Source organism: Sturnus vulgaris, chromosome 16 (genome assembly GCF_052056855.1).
Source record: "Sturnus vulgaris isolate bStuVul1 chromosome 16, bStuVul1.hap1, whole genome shotgun sequence".
In the NCBI taxonomy this organism is placed as follows: Eukaryota; Metazoa; Chordata; class Aves; order Passeriformes; family Sturnidae; genus Sturnus; species Sturnus vulgaris.
The window spans coordinates 9,923,141-9,943,908 of NC_142258.1; the positions used below are offsets into that span (position 1 = coordinate 9,923,141).

The following is a 20,768-nucleotide window of genomic DNA, read 5'->3' on the forward strand; positions in this document are numbered from 1 at the left end:
GCCCCTCTCGGCTGAGCGCGGCCCCGCCCCCTCACCACCCTCAGGGCAGCGGGGCGCGCGCACGGCGCGAGGCGCACGCGCAGCGCCCCCTCAGCCTGGAGTGACGTCACTGAGCGGAAGGAATCCCGTGAGCGGCTCACGTCAGACAGTTTCCGGGAGAACCAACTGGAGCCTTAAAGGGCCGCAGCGTCCCGCTGCCCGGAGCGGCGGCTCCGGGTGGTAGCGGCCTCAGGGTTGGTTGTACCGGTGTCTCTACAACTGGAAACACGGCTCTGCCCGCACAGGTCACGGAGCAGCCGGGGCGCGCTCCTACCCGCTGAAGGGGAAGGAGCGCGGGGGCGGGGCCGCAGGCAGCCAACCAATCAGCAGCTAAGAGCTTCCCAGCCGCCCCCAATCAGAAGCACCGTTTCCCAAAATAATCGTGGCGAGCCAATGGGAAGCCCGCGCTGCTCGCGCTCGGCTCCGGCCGCCCCCAGGCTGTGCCCGCGGCCTCCCGGCAGCAGGGGGCGCGCGGGGGCGGCGGCGCTGCGCGGGCGGCGCGGAGGAGGCGCTGCCGCCGCTCTCGGTGTCGTTATCGCCGTCGCCGCTGTCGCGCCCGTCCCGCCGGCCCCGCCTCCCGCTGCGCTCCCGCGGCCTCACAGCAGGTACGGGCGGGGGGAGGGACGGACACACCGCATGCCGGTGTCCCCGCGGCACCCTCCGCCCGCTCAAGGAGTGCCCAGACACGGCAGGCCCCGTTGCCGTTCCGCTCGGCTCCGGGCGCGGGGAGCCGGTCCCGCCCGTCCCTTCCCACGCCGCGGGGCCGCCGCTCCCCGCCGAGGTGGAGCCGCGGGGCCGCCGCGCCCCTCCCGCGGGCGGTCCTGTGTCCTCCCGGCCGTGGCGGCTGTCGGTCCCGCCGGGGCCGCGGCCGGGCCGGGCCCCCCGGAGGGATCTCCCCGGCGGCCGGAGCCGCTCGGCGCGAACAAAGGCGGCGGGCGGGGGGCGCTGGGGCAGCACCACCGGCGGGTTAGGAGCTCTCCTGTTGCGCCGTGACTGGAACAAACCCCGGAGAGCTCTGACAGTGGCCGAGCCGGGGCCCGTCCTCTGCCCGCGTCCCCTCGGGACGAGTTTTTGGGGCTTGCCGCGCTAACAGGTGCGCGGTGACTTCTGTCGTTCCTCCGTGCGCCCGGGCAGCTCCGGCACGCAGCGCTGGAAGTATTTTGTTAGGGAAAATCAGAACTGTCTTACAGGAAGTGGGAAAGAAACCCTAAACCAACCCCAGAACCAAAACCAGCAACTCAAATATTGTCGATTGTAGCCACCAAAATCGAGTATCAAAGTTTATCTTGGTTTAGATCCTGTTGATAAGTCTGGATTTATTGGTAAGGTGCTCCTCCTTCAGTTACTTTTTTTGGATCTGTTCTTTACTGAAATATCTGAGAGAACCATAAACCGAAGTCTTCCAACCCTGCTTCTCAGTTTCCTGGGAAAATGAAATAACTTTACAAAGCGCCTTTGTTCTCTCCTGTTTCTTTCATGGATTTAAAAAAAAATGTAGCAGAGCCGTGAAAACAGAAAATAAATATTGAAAACTATCTTATTATTTTGTGGATAGGGAAGAAGTGGGAGGAGATGCAACTAAATACCAAAGGTAAGTGAAGAGTGGGAAATGAATAGGTCTTAAATTACTGCTACGTGTTCTGTTTACTTTTATTCAGAGATTTCATTTTGACTACAGTCAAGCTCGCTTTTTAGAAATAAAAAGTGGAACTGTGTTATGTCTTTGTTAGGTGGTTTTTTGAACTGACATCAGAGCATTCTGTGATTTGGCCAGAAGTACTAGATTAAGCAGAGGAGTTAACTCGGGACTATTAAAATGTGTGTTGTGTAATGTGTTTCCTGTTTCTCTCCCAGCATCTTGCATTTTTGAAATGTCTCATATAACAGCTCAGTGATGCATGAACATGAACATAAAATCTTTTGTGCTTTTGCTGTCTGAGAAACACATTTGTTTTGTACAGATTTTGTATTAAGATTTCTATTTTCCCTTCCTTATTTTGATGCCAGTCCAAGTCTGATGAGCAATTTACAATCTCTGTAAGGCACGCTTTAGTTGGCACTGTAATTTATTATCTGTAATTACACTTTTAATCTGTCGGTTGGTTGGGCAATAAAACGGCTTTGACAAGTCTGCTTTTGGACGAGGCTTATTCTGTGATGGCTTGTGCTCTGTGTCCAGTGGGATCCTTGGCTGGGTTGGAGCTGGGGGTAGTGGAGATGTTGGTGTCGGTGGCATCTCAGTGGATTTGGGTGCAGCTGCCTGTGTGCCGATTCTCATTTGGCCCTGTTGAGGCAGAGTTCTGCTTTCCTTTGCCCCTCGGGTGGGATTTACAGTGTGCAGCTTTTGGATCCAAATGCAGGAATGTGTTGTGCTTGTTGCTGCTGTTAGTGGTGCAGGAGGTAGCAGCAGAGATAGGCTTTGCTTCTAGTATTTATATTTAAATAGAAAGGGATTTATATTGCCTGCCTCTTAGTCATATCTTCACTCCTGCTGTTCTGTTTCAGTCTTGCTCTTCTCTTTACAGTATTCCCTTTATTCTAGGGTGTAACTTCTCTGGAGTAGTTTTCCTATATGGAAACATTGGTGAACTGTGTGTGATGGTGTTTTATATACAGGCTTCTGGATTCACAGATTCCGACCGAAGTTTTGACATATGAGGTGTAGATGATGGGTTAATTTCTGCCAGAATTGAGGAGGAGAAGGCTGATGCTAGAATACAGAAGGGGTCTCTTCTTGGCGTGATTTTACTCAGTAATTCAGCTGAAGCACTGAGGCTGGTAGAGATCTATCAACTGCAATAATGATAAAGTTTTTGATGTGCTTTGTACTGTACAGAGACCTAATTTGAGATTCTTGTAACCCAGTAAATGTGTTAATAATGATAAATGGCAGGAGGATATGCTCCTGTAATTTAAAAGAACACATCTATACGCTATCCTTGCTTTGTAAGCTTTAGTTCTATGGAGAGAGAAGTGCAACAAGGATCACTGACTTCCAGTTGATTTCAGTATTGAGCCTGAAAGGTGCAGAGGATACTTACTTGAAGTCTTTATAATAGCCACAGCCATAAGTATCTATAATAAGCAATAACAGAATTATTTGGTCAGCTGAAGGTCATTAATTCCCAGGGGCAGTAGTTCTGGTCCCCAAATGACGTTATGCATTTTCACAGCATTCTCCATTCATCTCTACAGAAGCAATGTGCAAAACTGTGCAAGAGGAGAACGGATCAGTCCTTCCCAGTTCCCTGTCCCGTGGGACTGAATTTTCAACTGGGGGAGCTTATGTGCATGGCAAACTGTAAATAGTTGCTTTCTAGTCCTGCAGTTTAGAAATGGAAAGGCTCAACTCTCTATAGTTTTACTCCGTGAGACCTTCCTTTTTACAATAGCCAAGGCCTATATTCCACAAAAAAAAAACAAACCCACAAAAAAACCCCTGGCTTGCTACGTGCTGAAAGGAAGGCAAATAACCAGTTAGAGGCATAAATACAAGAGAGAAGTGGAGGTGTTCCTGCCTGCCTGCCCTGGCACAGCCCTGGCATCCTTTGCATCTCCTGTTTGTATGGGTGGACCAGCATCTGTCAGAAAAGGTGTCACTGGCTCCTGGCAGAGTCCTTTCTGTCACTTGGCTTCTGCTTCTGGGAAACAGCATGAGTTAAAGCCTGAGATGAAGATAAAACAGTATAACTTGTTCTTTAAAATGTCTAGGCAGCTTCTTTTATTTTTCTTTACTACATTTAGTAAATTGAGTTTGTATTGGTGTCGTAGCAGCAGTTGTAGAAATACTGCATTTAATGCAACAATTAATTCTGCCTGTGATGTTAATTAGTGATACATGAGTCTGCTTTTTTTTCTTCTGCTCCTGTACTATTTTTTCTTTATTTTAAGTTGTTCCTCTCAGTGAATTACACGAAGAGTGAAACAACAGTATGGGCTTTGCTTGTACTTTTTCAAGCAACAAAGCAACATTTAGACTGCTTAAATATATGAATATACATAAGTTTGTTTTTCTTTAAATTCTTCCCCTGCAAATGGAGAAGGGCTGTTGCTACATAGGCGGGTGTTTAATCTTGGAAAGTGGATGGATGACATTAAAAGGCAAGACATGATTATTATTTGCCTCGTGTATAACTGAGTCTTAACGTGTTTCTGGTTGCTTCAAAGGACATAAGGAAAATTTGGGTGGAAGAGATACTGTTAAAGGTGCTGTCTGAAATAATTTTAAATCCTCTGCAAAATCATCAAATATTGGGGCAATTTGATTGTCAGAGTATTCTAAGAAAATTCTAAGAAAAGATAATTTTTTTGTCTGAATATCTTGTGGATGCAAATGAGTAGGAAAAAAATAGAAGACTGCTTTGAATAATAAATTTCAGCACTCACATATGTTCATCATTTGCTAGCTATTCTTATATATGCTATGCCAGTTTGTAACATTTCCATTAACTTTATTGTTGTGGAGAAACTGGATCTGCACATCCTCAAATTCAATGTATCATTCTTTAATATTATGTTAGAGGCAATAAATAAATGCAGGTGTTACTGTGTTGGACTTTTCTCAGGTCTTTGCAAGTTGGGGTGGAATACTGGGATTTCTTAAAATTAGTAAAGCTGATTTTAATATCTGCCCAGATTGTGGCATATGCAAGACTCTTGTGTGGCATGGTATTACATTGTCAGCTGTTAATTCACAGGACTAAAATGTGTTTTTCAAGGCTTACTTCTGAGGGAAAACATGCTAATATTCCTACTTGCTTTGGTTAGTGTGAGAATTTCTTATTCTTGCAAGACTTTGTCTGACTCCTAAAACCTAATCCATGAGTGAGTAAATAAAAACTATTCAGATGCCAAATAAAATATCCTTCAGGCATTTATATTTTGATTTCTTTGTGGATACGTGGCTGTTTATTAAAACCTTTATCATGTAGCAAAAGCATAGTATGTATTCTTAACTTATGGAGGAAAAGGTGATGCATAAAATGACATGAGGAAAGGTTAGTTCCTCTCTGGAGAGCAGATTACTGAGGGCTGTTTATATACCCAAGCAAGCAATAGCTGAGAAATTCCTGTTAGTGAACTATCACAGCTGTCAATTATATTTATCTAAAGTCTGAGTTTTATTTGCCTGGTTTTTGTAAAGCTTGCTTTTATGAGGTTACAGTGAGAAGCGAGGTTAAATGGGGACCTTGGAGTGCTTCCAATAATTTTAGTGACCTTAGGAAAATTACTCATTTTTATGCTCATTTTTGGAATGTATTACAATAGGACTAATTCATAATGACCTGAAGTAGTCTAGACTTTGTACATTCGTTTAAGTGACTTTGAAAAGGTTTGTAAGCATTATTAGAGCTGAAAATTCTTCAGTTTGTTTCCTTATTCCAAATCATTCCGAGGAAGTGTAGGGTGTCTTCTGCAGTTTGTTTCTGTCCTCAGTTGGGATTTTGTGGAATTTGCTGGGGCTAGTTTGTTTTTCATCTCACTTTGTTTTCATTCTTCTGCCGTTGATGTGAAATGGCAACCTGGCACAAAATTAGTTTCAAGACTAACAGAAATGTACTGCATGTAGTTCAATTTCTTTAAACTATAAATTCCTACAAAAAGTAATTTTCTTCACAAAGCATACACATTTCCTCTAGCTAAAAGCCTTTTTCTGAACTTGAGTATTTTCAGAATAAAACTTTGTCCTACTGGTCCTTTTTTTAGAAAAATAAATTGTGTTCTTACATCACAATTGGGAATAATCATGTACAGTTATGACAGCATACTTCAAATAGCCTTATATTGAAGGTTATGCAGATCATTGTAGCTTGTTTAACTTGAGCATTTGTAAATCCAGTCAGTTAAAGATACAAACTAAAAAAAAAAAAAAAAAATCACTGATTGAGACGAATTGAAATGTGGAGCTGATGATGTGGCATTATTTTGAAGTTTTTCAAGTGAAGTAGGTAGGCTTTGCTACTGGTAAAGTGTCCAAGGTTTTCACCTTGGCCGACTGGTAGATATTAATAAAGCAATAGTGTTTGCTTCTGATTTCAGATATTATTAAAGCAGTAGTGTTTGCCTCTGATTTCACCTTAGTGCTTGGGGGATGATGAGATCCTATAGAACTAGACTTCATGGTAGCTTTCTCATCAGTTTGATTTTTATTAATAAACATACCAAGATCTTGAATTTATTTCCACTTCAACAAGCAAATAAAAGAAGTGTAAAGCTCTTAAAAGGGGACTGTGTGGAACTTGAGCTCAGTTTAGCTGTAATCCCTGAAAAGCTGAGCTTGTAGCTTGGTGCAGTTAACACTGACAGGATTCTTCATGCTCTGGAGGAAGTGAGTGAAAACCAAAGATAAATTAGAGCTTGGAGGAAAGGTTCTCTGCAGAAATATTGTGTAGCTGGGCACTGATGGGGGGTGTTGGTTGTGACCTGGGGCTTCTCCCTCTCTCACTGTGGGTCCAGCTGTGTCAGGAGTTTCTGCAGTGCTCTCTGAAGCTTGGTGCAGAATCATCTTTGTTCAATGTGTTGATGTGAAAGTGGATCCTTCTGGGCCAAATATACACTGAAATGTATTATAACAGCCATTTATCTCTCTTCCTTTTTGAGGAGTGACATATCCGAAAAGTGGATGTTCAGGATAACATGTCCAATGTGTCGGAAGAGAGAAGCACTAGACAACAGGACATTAAGAAAGGACTCCAGTTTATAGAGTATGATTTTGTGGTTTTTATTCTTCTATGTTCATTCACATGTGTGTATATAATTCTGTGAGATGGATGGCTCTGGGAAAGGCCTTTTGTGTTTATTCTTAGAATATTTGCTAGCACTAACATGTTAAACAAGGAGCAGCTTTAAAGAAAAGACAGCATTTCTCTTTGTTCCTAAACAAAGCAAATTGAAGGTGAAAAGTTATTCCTTTCCTTTGAGAAAAATTATCATTTAATGTTTGGGGGGTTTTTTGTGGGTAGAAGATGTTGCTAGCCTGAAAATCCACTGTAAGAATAGCTACACCTAAAACTAGGTTGCTACTGAAATGGATGGGTTTTCTCACCACTACCTGAATGTTTTAACTCTCTGGAGCTAAAATTTAAGCTATTGAGAAATCATCTGAATATGTAATTTTCATTTGGATCAATGTCAAATTCTTTTGAAGATGCTGGCTATCTTAAAATAGTTACGAAATTTCATGCTAGGTCATTGCTTATGTATGGCATTCTTAGAAAACAAAAACAAAGACTCAACCAACCAACCAACAAAAAAACAACAAAACCTTCCCCCGCCAAATCCTGACCATTTTAAAACTATTTTAAATAGAAGCTGAGTTAACCTGTATGCAAAAGGAAAGGATTCCTGCTTTTCTTCATGAAAATGTAGAAGTAAAGACTTTTTGCTGTCCTAGAGAAAAATCTCTGTTACATGTCATACGAAAGAACTCTTAAAATTCCTGTTGTGTCATTGGTATGACTTAATTAAATTATGTGGGTTTTTGACAGATAATTTGTCATTTTATAGTATTTATTAGAAGATTGCAGTTCTCCTCATCTATGACATGGTTATGCACAGGGAAGGAGAGGAAGGAAATTGCTTTTAAACAAAGAACAGTGATGTCTCAAACTCTCAAAGCGTTCAAAACCTTAATATGTTTTGAGCAACAGTGTTCAGATTGACCATGTAACTTGAAAAGAAAGCGAGCCATTAATAAGAAAGTTGAATTTTTTTAATCAAAACTCATCTACAACACTTTTCCCTGTTAAGTGCAGGCTATGGGCAAAATTCAGAGATCTGCCTGTTGCAGAAGCAAGGCTGCTTTTACTAAGAACCAGCATTCCTCAGTGTGATTGTCTTTTAAGCAGTATATATAAGTGAAGATTGTGATTTTTTTTTTTTCTTTCTAGATCCACTTTGCCCTATCCAGGGACGCAAGAACAATATGAGGTAATGAAATGACTTTTAATTTCCTGAAGGGTTTTTAAATGGACCTATATTATTATAGTTAATCTTGATTTTATTCATCATTTAGGTGATTATATAATATGAGTGGTAATTTAAAAAGTCTCAATATTGGAACTGGACAACCACTAACATTATGATATAGATATTCAGACATTTGGGTGTCCTGAATTTACTCATACAGCACTTGAGATGAAGTCTTTCTCTACTGGTATTGTGGATGAATTTGGAGCATTAATTGAATAAAATACTGTGTAATTCTGAGTAAAGCTCAGAGTAGCACAGCAAAAGTAAGGCACAGAAACCTTCAGAACATATTTTGTTTCCATATGGTTTTGATTTTGCATCATTTTGGCTCGTATTTTCAGACTTGTCTTTTTAATTCTTTTTCCAGTTGTAGGTGGTTTCACTGGATTTGAGAACATATTAGATAAAAATGCCGTCATTCACATTTTGATAAAAAAACCTTTTTGCAAAGCAGCTTTTGTGTTCTGCTTTGTCAGTTGCTATGGCTGCTGCTTGCTGAAAGAATATATGGAGCATATATATACATCTTTGAGATTGTCTTGGAAAAATGGCAGAAGAAAAACACTAATGTAGACAAAAGTCTTGCATTTATTTCACTCCAATTCCATGGAGTTATGAATATAAATTTCCTATTTAAAATTTTCCTTGGAAGTATGGAAGATAAACAAGCAACTGTTGTTGATGAGTTGTTCTTTTCTTTGTTGCAGTTATTTATACGAGATCTTGTTAGAAATCTTTTTCATGAAGGAAATGATGTATATCGAGAAGGTGATTGGAGAGGATCACTGAGTCATTATACTGAAGCTATAAACATAGCTGATTATGCTAATTCAGAAGAAATCCATGTTTCTGATGATGTCCTAGAGAAGCTGCACGTGAACAGGATTGCATGTTTTTCAAATATGGTAAGCTTCTGTTTAAACGTGGATTTCTCCAGGACAGGATGCAAACAGGGTATGAAGACACAAAGTCTAGTGAGTGAAAAGCTCTTGATGGCAGTTTGAGGATTGGCAGTTTCAAATCATCACTTTGGCACATTCCTTAAAAGCTTTTCACATGTATAATTGAGGTATTTTAGTTACTAATACTAGAATTAACATAAGAGAGTCATACTAGGCTTGGAATTTGATGGAACAGTATTTTTATCCATTTACACTGCTGACTGCACTGAGTTGGCTGCTTTCTCTATGGAACAGGATGGCTCTTGTGAAAGAGCTAAATTTTCTTTGTGACTGATACTGGATTTTACATAATGATGGCCCTGCTTGTTTTTAGTTGCCTAATTTGGTGACTTAGCAAAACTTACAAATGCACTGTGCTGTGGCCTTGGTGAATGTTTGATAGTGTCTCAATACCTTTGCCCAATACAGTTCAAATTCACTATTTCCATGTTAATAGTTCTGATTAGTGGCTTTTTTTCTTTTTTCTCAGGGATTACATGAAAAAGTTCTAGAGGACTGTGAGGTAGCATTAAGATTGAATGAAAATAATTTCAGAGCACTCTATCGCAAAGCAAAAGCTTTGAATGAGTTGGGAAGTTATAAGAAGGCTTATGATGCTGTAGCAAAATGTTCTCTTGCTGTGCCACAGGTGGGTAAATTGTGTATTGGTGATTATTTTTAAAGTTTTGAAACATACACTTATTTCAAGATCAAGGTTGTTTCTTCTGGTGTGGAGTTTTTTAATGCAATAAAATATTTTTTATTCCCCTAAGCATTATTTTTTCTTGTGGAATTGCAGACTGAATGCAGAGATTACAGTCCCCAAACTCAGTTTGTGTTAATTTTCAGCAGAATAAATGCAGCATAGGTCAAGAGCCATGAATGTTTGCAATAAGCACTAGAACCACTGAATTAATTGTTTAAAATTCTCTATGACATGAAGAGAGCCCCACCATAATGATAATGTACATTCATTTTTTTTATAACTGCATTTTAGCCATTGCTACCAGTGCATTGTCCTCACTGTGAATCACTTGGGCTCAGTCTGTGTTAGCAGGCACTGTGTGCTGTAGGTGGTGATCTGTAGCCTCAAATGCTGGTCCTGAGGATCTGCTTTCCATGGTTGTGTGGTTGGGTTGTGTTTTTTTATTTGTTTGGGTTTTTTAAGATCTGGAGTGCATCAAGTGCATTCTTGCAGAGCTTTAGTTACATCCAAACCCAGTTTGGGTCTCTGGGACCCTTCATAATGCAAACTAAAATGCTATGAGTGAGGATGATGGAGATTTCACTTCAGAAATGCATTCCTGATCTTAAGTTACATGCTGATGGAATCTTTATATGCTTTGCTCAAAATAGACTGATCACAGGATAAAATACCAACTTGCTGCATCTTCACCCTGCTGCATCAGAACTACAATAGGACACCAGACAAAGTGTTGGGCATAGGTTTGTCTCTTGTTAGAGAGAAAGTTTCAGTTGTGTTTCCAAAGACAAACAGTTCATCTGAATGTGCAGCTTTGGACTTTGGATCCTCACTTTGCACCTCTAGATCTGAATGGTTTTGCTTAAGGTTAATGTGTCTTTCTGTAAGTTTTATAAGTAGCTTTTTCTAGCTGTAGGACGTGATCTGAATACTACATCTTAAAATAATATAAATGGGTAGTTATAACTGCAGGACAGAGGGAAATATGATGACATTTTTAATTCTAGTTGTATAATGCTGTCTTGGTTTGAAAGATCGGTGTTTGTTAAGGACAGCAGGAGCATCTCTTGAAATGGAAAATGTAACTCCCCACCCTACAAATTATTGTAATGTTGAAATTAAAGAGCTCTCAGGCAAATATATGGGAATAGGAATAACAGTTCTTTACTAGGAAAATTAAAATAAAAAGACAGTAACATTAAAAAGCCCAAAACACTGACAAAGTCAGAATACAGCCTGACACCCTGTCAGTCAGTCAGGGTGTTGGCAGCAGTCCCATTAAATGGTGGCTCAGTCCTGCTGCAGTGACAGATGTGGTTCTGGTGGAGCAGTGCTCCTGTAGAAGGTGCAGTTTTCCTCCAAAGGTCTGGTGATGATGTAGAAGGGTCTGATTTTCCTCTGGAATCCAGTGGAAAAAGGCTGCTCTGATGTTCCAAATCTCAGATTTTATTTAGGTGGTAAATGCTTGGCTCCTCCCCCTGGCTGGAGCATCTCCCAGTGGGATGATGGAATTTTATCAGCCATGCACTGGGACTCCATGGCCCATTATCAGAAGATATCTCCTGGAGGAAGGATGGGCTGTGGAAAAGATAAAGAACACTGCCCGTGGTTCTAACCTGGTTTTAACAGATGGTGATAAAATACATACTTTGGGTTACATTCTGCATTGCAACCCAAGGCAGATGCAAAGCCTCCCAAAATACAGAGTGCTCATTAAACATTCATCAGTCATGTAGTAGCTCATGTCAGGAATATGGCCCTCAATTTGTGTAAAAGCAAAACAACAAAATAAATCCCTGTCCCCTGAAAGAACAAACACCCTCCTCAAACAAAAAACGCCTGCCCACAAAAAAAAAACAAACCCACTCACAAAAAAACCCCAAAACCCTATTTCTCTGAATTTCCCTTGCTTTGAAAAGCCTTTATATTATTTTAAATCCAGATAAAACGAGGAGGAAGATACTGTCCATTTTCTATCATCATAGTTTTTGCTTGAGGGTTGCTGTATTTTCAGATATAGGTTTCAGTTCAGTATTTTTAAAAGAATAAAGCTGCATTTTCAGACATCCTGCATATAGGGATCTTGCAGAATACAGACTGAGATATAAACAGATGTCTTTGCTTGATGACAGTACATGTAAATGATGAAATTTTATTTATGTCTTTTAGGATGAAAGTGTGATTAAGCTTACCCAAGAACTAGCTCAAAAACTAGGGTTAAAAATAAGGAAAGCATATGTTAGAGCAAAGGTAAGATTTTGTTTTAACATTTTATATTTCGCTTTCCCTCTTCTGATACCAAATTTGTATTTAATGAAAGTGTCTTTTCTTTGTAGCCACCCTCCTCAAATTCAGTTTCTAATGATGCATCAACTCAGGTAAGGTTTTACATGTTCTAAGTGCAAGCTGACTGTAAACTATAGGGAATAATGGGTTCATAATTTCGTGATGATAAAGGGACAATGGTGCAATTATATTAGAGGCTGTTATTTGGGACTTTAGGCTTCTGTTATGTTCAGTTTTGCTGTATACGTATGGCAGATTAGGACATAAAATTTCAAGTTATTTTTGTTGGATGAATGTTAGCTAAAAGATTAAATCCAGTGCAATGCATATATTTATTTTTCATGTCCTGAGGCAAGAGTGAAATTAAGAGGGTTTATTTTTTATTTTATTTAGTTGACAGTTATCAAAATGAAAGGTGCTGGGATAAAATCCCTTATATGCATTTGTCCAAATTTTATCTTCATTAGCAGCTGAACCTGCATTTATCTTGCTCTTTGTAATCTGTCTGAATAGCAGTAGTGAAAAGGAGTTTATCTTACAGACTTCTTTCACAGGAATATAGACAATTTAGCTGTATAGAAATGAGGAAATGTAGGAACAGCTCATTTAAGATATCATTTAGACTCTTTCAGTCCCTGAAGTGTTGTTCTCACTTTGGTTGGTTGGTTGAAAATTTTTAGTAATACCATGAGTGGATTTCAGTCTGCAGATGGATGCTTTATCTAAAAAAAATTTGACCTTTACATTACATTAGACTTCGAAAATTGAGATTTTATAAGACCTAAATTTGATAGGGCTTACATTCTTTGTCTGTAAATATGTATTTGAAATTTTTTAATAGCTCTTGTGGCTGAGAAGTATTTTTTTCTCATTTACAGAATTCTTCTGTAGAAGATATTGAGTTAGGTGAGTCTTGTGTTACATTACTAATGCTAGGGAGCTAGATATGCCATATATATATCACTGTATTAGGAAAATTCAGAAGAAAATTCATCTGGTCATTTGAAAGTACTGGGGTAAAGTCTGATATATTTATCTCTAAAAATGCATATTTAAGTGGTCAAGCAAATTTTGCTTTGGTCTTCTCAGCTTGGTATGATTGTAACTGCTGCTGTAGTGATTGTCTCCACACTGTCCTCTTTAGCCTAAAAAAATAGGGAGGGGAGAATATGCCAAAGATTTAGTAAAGTAGCAGGTCTGTAACTTTTTCTGTCTCTTTTAGCTTTTTATTAAAGTAAATAAACATTGAGATGAAGATACTCATCATATGGAAGCTGATGGAAGCTGAAAACATATAATGTGGTTTTGCTTAAACATTCTTCATATTTCTTTGCTCCCTCACCCTCCATGTTGTCAGGGTAAAAGTTATGTAAGAGCTTCTCACATCTTTGAACAAAGGTTCCAGTCATTCCCATCTTACCTGTTTCAGATTTATCTGACCCAAAACAAGAGATGCTTTCTGCTGCTGCTTCATCAAACTTTGTTTCTGAGGTGTCTAAAGTGTCACCAGTACCTGTACCACCTTTACCTGCTGTTATGCCTCTTCAGATGGAAAAGGTTCCTTTGCCTTCTACAGTGTTGGCAAATGGAGGGAATGTTTCTTTCTCTATGCCAGAAGCATGTTTAGATTGTGGAGATGGAGATATAATTATTGGAGAAGAGCTTGATGAGTTACTTGATTCTGTGCCTGATCCAGATGAAAGTGTAATGGTAAGACCTTTTTGTCTGTTTTTGTTCTTGAAAGACTCTCTTTATGAGTGGGATCTCATTTTTTAATCAGGTGGGCTAGTGGTGAAGTTTGTGTTACTTTTCCTAGTTACATTGAGCTGTCTTTGGGCATAGCCAGGTTGATTTTTTTTCTTCTTTTTTTTTTTTTTTTTTTAGGTTCAGATTCTTGTAAAGGTGGCTGTAAAGATAGCAGGACTACTACAACTTTAGAAATACTGTTATGCTACTACCAATGCTACTTACAGGAAGTACTGTGAAAAGTGAATTGGATGTTTGAAGTCTGGGCTAGTGTGTTTTGGGGAGGGGTTTTTTTTGTGCAGATAAACCCTCTTAGAACATGAACAGTATGTTGGAATGCTCACCCTCTAGCTGTAGAAGCCATAGTTAAGTATAATCAAAAAGCTTTGCAGCAGAGTAGTATTTGGGCTGTGGCCTTCTGGAATGTTCACGGGTGTCTCTGCAATCAGAACTTTGTCCAGATCCACCACATGGCTGAACAGAAATAGGTCATTGTCAGTCTGACTTTCATATTTTTAAAAGAGATATTAGAGAAATTTATTTCTATGAGATGTTGTTCCTACTTACATCATTATGCCAGACCTAGAGCACACTGAAGCCTCCAGAGCTCTGCAGTTGTTGGTCAAAATGAGAGCTCTGATTGATGAGCAGAGATGTCTCAACTTACTACCAAGGTTTCTGACTCCCTATCCTGGCCCTGCCAATCTCTGGAGTATTTATTTTGCATTGCATTAATATTGCACTGTTAAATGAGGCTGTGGCACATTCAATTCTTCAGTTAATTGTGATTTTTAACTCCTCATTCAACTCTGATTTACAGTTGAAAACCTTTAAATAAAAAATGGCTAGGTTTCTAATTTTCTATTTTATGCACTTCATATTTTAGAAAATACATCAGAAATAGAGAAAATAATTATTTTTAAGAGATCCTAGGATGTTTGCCATAGTGAAAGCCAGGAGGAAATGCAGTGTCCCAAGAGAGACTGCAGTCTCATGGAGTGCAGAGTGGAGTGAGCTGTACGGCTCCTCTGAGTGAATTGCAGACTGCTAACTGGGGGAACATGAGTTTCCCGTTGGGCAGACTCTGTGCAGACCTACTCACTCAGCATCCAAACCAGGAAGGGAGCTCATGGGGATGGCAGGAAGAAGGGGGGGGAACTCCCCCACTTGGTATGCCCTTAACAGAAGTGGACAGAAGGATTTGTGACTTTCTGTGAGAGGAAGGAATGCGACCTGGCCTCTGCAGAACATGTTACCATTTGCTTGGATCTAAGGATTTACCTCAGAGCCAACTCGTGCCTCTTTGCTGTGCTACATTTTGAATTACATTCTCTTTATGTAAAAAACAAATACTGTTGATATCTGACTCTTTCTTCTCTTCCCTGGTGTCTGTGTTTTTAACATAATTTAAAAATTCAGCTATGATCCAATGGATAAAAAAATCCAAATCTCTTACTAACTTAGTGAGTGTCTGGTAACTGACCCTTTAAAGTGTTTATGAGTGGATGATGCCTTGCAGCTGGGGCATTGTTTAGGGTTTGGTTACTGCAGCTCTGTGCAGGACTGGGGTGTACCTGTCATTGATGTTTTTCAGTAGGTTTACAAAAACTTTGCAGAAGCATCACTAAAAGAAATACTGTGGCAGATTATGTTCTTGAGGCCTTTCTTGCTTGGTCTGAACATACTTTTAAAATTTTTTCCCCAGCAAACTACAGGAGCCAGAGGACCTATTCCTGCAGGGAGTGTAGCTCCTAGTGTACCTTTCTCTGCCTCTTTGCTGGGGACACTGCCAGTTACTGCAGGATTTGTTCCTTCAGCTTCTCTTTCAGAAATCTTTTCACAGCCTTTGGCTTCTTCGCTGGAAAACTTTTGTTCACCATTAAGCACCTTTTCAATCAGTGACCCAAAAAGAGGTAAGAAATTAGTCTTAATACTTAACCTTTTATGATGATGAGAGTTGTGCATGAGCCAAGTGGCTTTCCTTTTTAATGAATTAGTTTTCACAACTATTAACTATATTTAACTTGTAACATTTGAGCTGTGCTGATAGTTTTTGAGTGTTAGTTGTATGCAAGAATTCATAAATAAAGCTTTTGTTTCCTTGGGGTCTGTGTAAGCATGCTCCAAGCTCCCTCTGTGTAGTTTTTCTGTATCTATTATGTAAATTTATTTGTTTTAGGTAAATAAGTTTAAAGAGGAAACACTATTCCCTCAAACTTTTTAAACAAACTTGCTCTTACAACTTAAACCATTTGTCATGATTTGGCAGTAAACAAGAATTCTAAAAGGGTAATGTAACTGTGTACTCTGTAAAGGTACCAGTATTACATGCTTGGATTCAAATTGCACAGACTATAATTATGTCGTGAAATCAGGTATGTGAAATAAGATATAAATAACAAACTACAAAAGACAAAATCGAGTTTTGCCTTTAATTACCAATGTTACAGCACCACGCTGTCTTTGGAACAAAACCAGATTTACAAAACAAAATCAAAAATTGAAAAATCCTCTTATTCCTCTTTCATCTCCTCATTTTTCATTAGTTAGATATTGTTTATCTTCCTGCCCTTTTTGTACTGCACAAGTATTTTCATGTTGTTTCAGTATCTGCCTGTGAATCTGCCTTCAGTATCTTCCAGTACTGCTGGTGGTAACCAGATGTATATTTTGAAGATTGCCTAATAACTTTCCAGCTCAGATGTTTGCAAGGGGCTTTTACATAATTAAAAAAAAAAAAAAGAACAACAACTTATTGTAGCAAACAAAAAAACCTTTGGTGTTTGTCAAAGAACCCAAACCTCTGATATTTCTCAGGAATGATAAATTATTTTTTGCATGGGGTATTCTGGGGAACTCATTTAATTAAAATATCTTTTTATTCCTTTAGACATCTCAAGTTCAGCTTCTAGAGATGGAACACCAGCACTTAACAGCAATAATTCCCCGTTGTTTGTATGTACTTTTCATGGTTTTGTTTACACCAGTTCAAATGTTAACACCTTGGAGGCTTCACACAGATCTGAATTTTAACAGCTGAAGTTTCTATTTTTAAAAAAAATTGCACTTCTACCATTAAAAGTGTGTTTTGGGAACTCATTAAAAGTGGGAGCTTATAGGAACAGTAACAGATGAAAAAATTTATGGAGGTTGTTTTATGTATGCAAATTTTGACTAATGTCACAACCATTATTCCATTTTGAGGAACTTGTGGAAAACACTGTTGAATTGTAAAATAACCAATCTCAAATCCCTTATGATCTGTGTAGCAAACCCTGGGCATCCTGAAGAGCTGTCCTAGAACAGGAACAGGGCAGATGCCCCTGTGGGTCTGAGGATCTGTGTGCTCTCTACTGCAGTCATGCCGTGCACTTTCAGTCACCCTGCTGGCATTGATTGCATGGGGAGGGGTGGCATGAAGGATTGCATTCTCAGGAGCCAGGGGGGAGTAATAATTAGCCTGACAGAGGCTGCTGTTCTGCCTCTACCTGATTGGCTCCTGTTTTAGGCTTAGTTTGTGCTGTGTATGTGGCCTTTGTAAAATCTCCATGTCCATGGCTTTGAAAAAAAAATTCAGTAGATTAAATTTTAATTGTAGATAAATAACTTTTATGTATCAAGTAAAATACACTTTCTTTCAACAGATAAATGGTCCTACTAGTTTGTTTGGGTCCGAAAATTACATGGGAATTGCAAGCCAAACTAGAAATGACTTTTCCAATGTTTTTAGCAGTACAACTGCTAATATACCTGTATCTCCAGCACTGGCAGGAAGGAACCCACTGGAAGGCACACATGAGCTAAGACAGGCCTGCCAGTTATGTTTTGTCAAAAAAGGTAAGGTATTGGACTTGATGGGGTCGATTTTTTTTTTTTTTAAATTAAAAAGCATATATTTAAAATCTTCATAATTTAACACCATTGGCTTCTAAATCATGTTAATCCTGACTTGTTCTTTGCAGATGTAGCACAGTCTTATGATTGGTGAAATATTTCAACCACTATTTTCTCTTCTTTCCTCTTTTCTTTATTTCTTGTCCTAATAGATTCTTGATTTCTTAACCCAGCACAAGTCACCACACGCTTTCCCTGTGTGTAAGGTCATTCACATTCTGTATCCGCTTTCCTCCCAAACCCCAGGGTACTGTGAAGAATGACACCTTTGCTCAAGACTAAATAAAACTTGCAGTACTCTCTCTGATTGGCCATGGGGAATTGAACTGCAGTTCAAAGTACCTGGTAACCTTCACATCCCATCTGTTTTATTGTTCTTTCAAACTAATTCTAAATCATAATCATGAGGCTTCCAAACTTTAGTAATAATTAACTCCACTGTATTGACTTAAAGGAGCTTAACCAGTATTGGTCATTAATATAACTAATCTTTTAGGCTTGGGCTGTTGCTGTTAAACAGAGCCATATTCTAAAAGCAACAGCTTCTATTAAAACTAATCTTAAAAATAAGCATTGTGTTTAAAGTTACAGGTATCATTGATATTGATATACTAATAAAGAATCGTGTTGAGCCCTTTAGGGGGATGACTACTGTACCCTTAAGATCTTCTATACTTGTTTAAAATTATTTTTACTAGAAAAATCCACAAAGGGAAGTTTGAAAAACCATAAACATGTTTTGCTAAAGCTGAAGCTGTAACATATTGGTGAGAGTACTTACCATGTTCCTAGCTTCACTTTTTGTGTCAATGCATCTACTTCCTCTGTTTCTCTCCATCTCTGTCAAAACCTTTGTCTCCTGCTTTTACTGCCTTTTGAAATTACACTGTTCCATCTTCATCTTGTCCAGAGAAAACTGGGTCATGCTCTTGTTTTTCAGTCTTGTGAATAGCAAAATTCACTGAGCATTGCTCATCTTCAGATGCTCTTCCTGATGTCTTCATTTAGTACCATCCTAAAGACAGAGTTTGAAGCTAGGTGTATTTTTGTTTCCAAAATCGCCAAGTTCTGGGATTGGCATTTATCTTTTTGGCACGTGTGAACTTCTTACCGAGTGTGTTTTGTCTCTGAACATAGTATCTCTCCTAATAAAATAAATGTTGAAGGTTAAGAGAACCATTTACTGATCACTGGAATTCACCTGCATTGACTTACTATAGATAAGCAATTTTAGTTTTAAACTAGTGTTATTAGAATGGATTTGGAATTTGAAAAAATGCTGCAATTTCCTGACCCAAAGCAACCCTAAGCTTGTAGCACAGCATCCCTCCCCAAATATAAAATAATTTGTGGGTTTTTTCTTGCTGAGACTACCTTTTATAAGTATTTGTTGTTTTGTTTTTTTTTTTTTTTAAATTTTGCTTAACATGATGGTTAATGACTTTTGGTTCTTCAGAGCTGCTGGTGCAAGTAGGAATTCTATACAGTGCGTTTGTGTACTTTGCTTTTGGGCTTCTGTGCCAGCCTGTGTATGGACATGTTCATGTTTGATGCAATTTATGCAAATACAAGCAATTTTCTGTGATTGTTTCAGGTCCTAAATTATTGGATTACGCTTACCATCCCAATTTAGAACATAAATGTAAGAAGGATATTTTAATTGGCAGAATAAAAAACTCTGAAGATAAATCATGGAAAAAAATACGTCCCAGACCAACAAAGACACAGTATGTGGGACCATATCATATATGTAAAGGTAGGTGTTACAGAGAGTAATGCCTACACTCAAAGTAATACAGTTTAGCTTTTCCACTGTGAAATACAGAAGGAATTTTTATTTATATTTATGGAGGTGGAGAAGGAAGTTCTGGGTTGTTCATAATTTCAAAGTCTGTAAGGAGAGCCATATTGTAACCACTAATATGATTATTTAGAGAGCAGGCAGTGTACTTCTGTACTGTTCTTCATCAGGAATAATTTTGCTTTTGAATGTTGGATGATTACTGTTAAAAACAGCAACAAAGAAGCATTTTTGTTAGATTTTTGCAATATGAACATCTACTTAAGATGTAAACAAGATGACTTGTGGATTAATGAGCAGCTTTATTTGAGCAGAGGGTGTTCTGGGTTCTCAGCATTGTTGCCCTAGGTTAGTGCAGGATAGTTGATAGAGGTGTGCATTAGCTGTTTTGAGGAGTTTTACATTTTCACCAAGTCATTTAGCATAAGGTTTTGCTTCTGTTAGAGTTAAGTGACAAATTTACAACAGATCCCTGTAACTTCTATTAAAAGTATTTGAAATAGATCTAGTGGAATTGTAAAGATGAATTTCCAAAAAGAGTTGTGTAAAAGCAATGTGCTGTTGATGCTGTCCTTTGAGATGTGGCTGCTGAGGAGGAATGCAGGTACCCAGGCCATTGCACCTTTGCCTATTGCCAAGAGGAGATCGATGTGTGGACCCTGGAGCGCAAAGGAGCCTTCAGTCGAGAAACTCTTTTTGGAGGACCTGGGAAGATCAACCTGACTGTGTCCCAACTTCTTCAAGAATACCACGGATTATTTATGTTTCTTTGTGAGGTGCTGCTTTATTTCTTGTAACACAGTAGAAATGGTAATAGATAATTAAAGTACGTGGAAAGAAAGGCTTTGGTTCTTGCATGACAGTTTTGTAACTTTTGAAACAAGTTTTCAGTAATTATCTGGCTGCCTTTAGATTAGAGACTAAATGAAGTATCTGTTAAAATCTTTATGGTATGGTATATTTTTCATTGTCTATATTCTATAAAATTACTTGTTTTTTATATTCCAGAAATGTTTTGATCACAAGCCCAGAATAATAAGCAAAAGGAACAAGGATAACTCATCTTCTTGTTCTCACCCTGCTATGCATGACTTTGAAGATAACAAGTATGTTTGAAATACCATCTCTATAAGTTGTAATTTAAAAGCAAAGGCAGTTTTTAATACTGACTTTTGTTTCTTACCTGTTGGTCAACTTCTCTTCCCTGCTGACTGTTACACTTCAGCAGTATAGACAAGACAGACTTAAAGGGCAGGGTTTGACAAATGAAACGAAAGTGGACTATTTCTTTATCAGTCATTCAAAATTAGTGGTGTCTACCTTCATTTTTGAATCTTATGGGATTTGGAGTCAGGTTGTTAATAGCTTACCTACCTGGTGAGCTGTA

General features: G+C 39.0%; 1 protein-coding gene across 4 annotated transcripts in view; it reads left to right on the forward strand.

Moving 5' to 3' along the window:
• The first annotated feature begins 432 nt into the window (after positions 1–432).
• ZC3H7A (zinc finger CCCH-type containing 7A) overlaps positions 433–20,768 on the forward strand; it is a 28,326-nt gene continuing 7,990 nt past the window's right edge. The window contains exons 1-16 of one of the 4 annotated variants that reach the window (XM_014894891.2): positions 570–644; positions 1,595–1,630; positions 6,640–6,743; positions 7,929–7,968; positions 8,718–8,915; positions 9,442–9,600; positions 11,824–11,904; positions 11,991–12,032; positions 12,819–12,846; positions 13,370–13,650; positions 15,392–15,599; positions 16,577–16,641; positions 17,331–17,523; positions 19,175–19,336; positions 19,961–20,157; positions 20,390–20,487. In XM_014894891.2, the coding sequence (XP_014750377.2) occupies positions 6,676–6,743; positions 7,929–7,968; positions 8,718–8,915; positions 9,442–9,600; positions 11,824–11,904; positions 11,991–12,032; positions 12,819–12,846; positions 13,370–13,650; positions 15,392–15,599; positions 16,577–16,641; positions 17,331–17,523; positions 19,175–19,336; positions 19,961–20,157; positions 20,390–20,487 (1,820 nt within the window). In that variant the 5' untranslated portion in view covers positions 570–644; positions 1,595–1,630; positions 6,640–6,675. Of the gene's footprint in view, positions 645–1,594; positions 1,631–6,639; positions 6,744–7,928; positions 7,969–8,717; positions 8,916–9,441; positions 9,601–11,823; positions 11,905–11,990; positions 12,033–12,818; positions 12,847–13,369; positions 13,651–15,391; positions 15,600–16,576; positions 16,642–17,330; positions 17,524–19,174; positions 19,337–19,960; positions 20,158–20,389; positions 20,488–20,768 lie in introns of all 4 variants that reach the window. The other 3 variants (XR_015807242.1, XM_088174442.1, XM_088174443.1) reach the window with 3 other exon arrangements.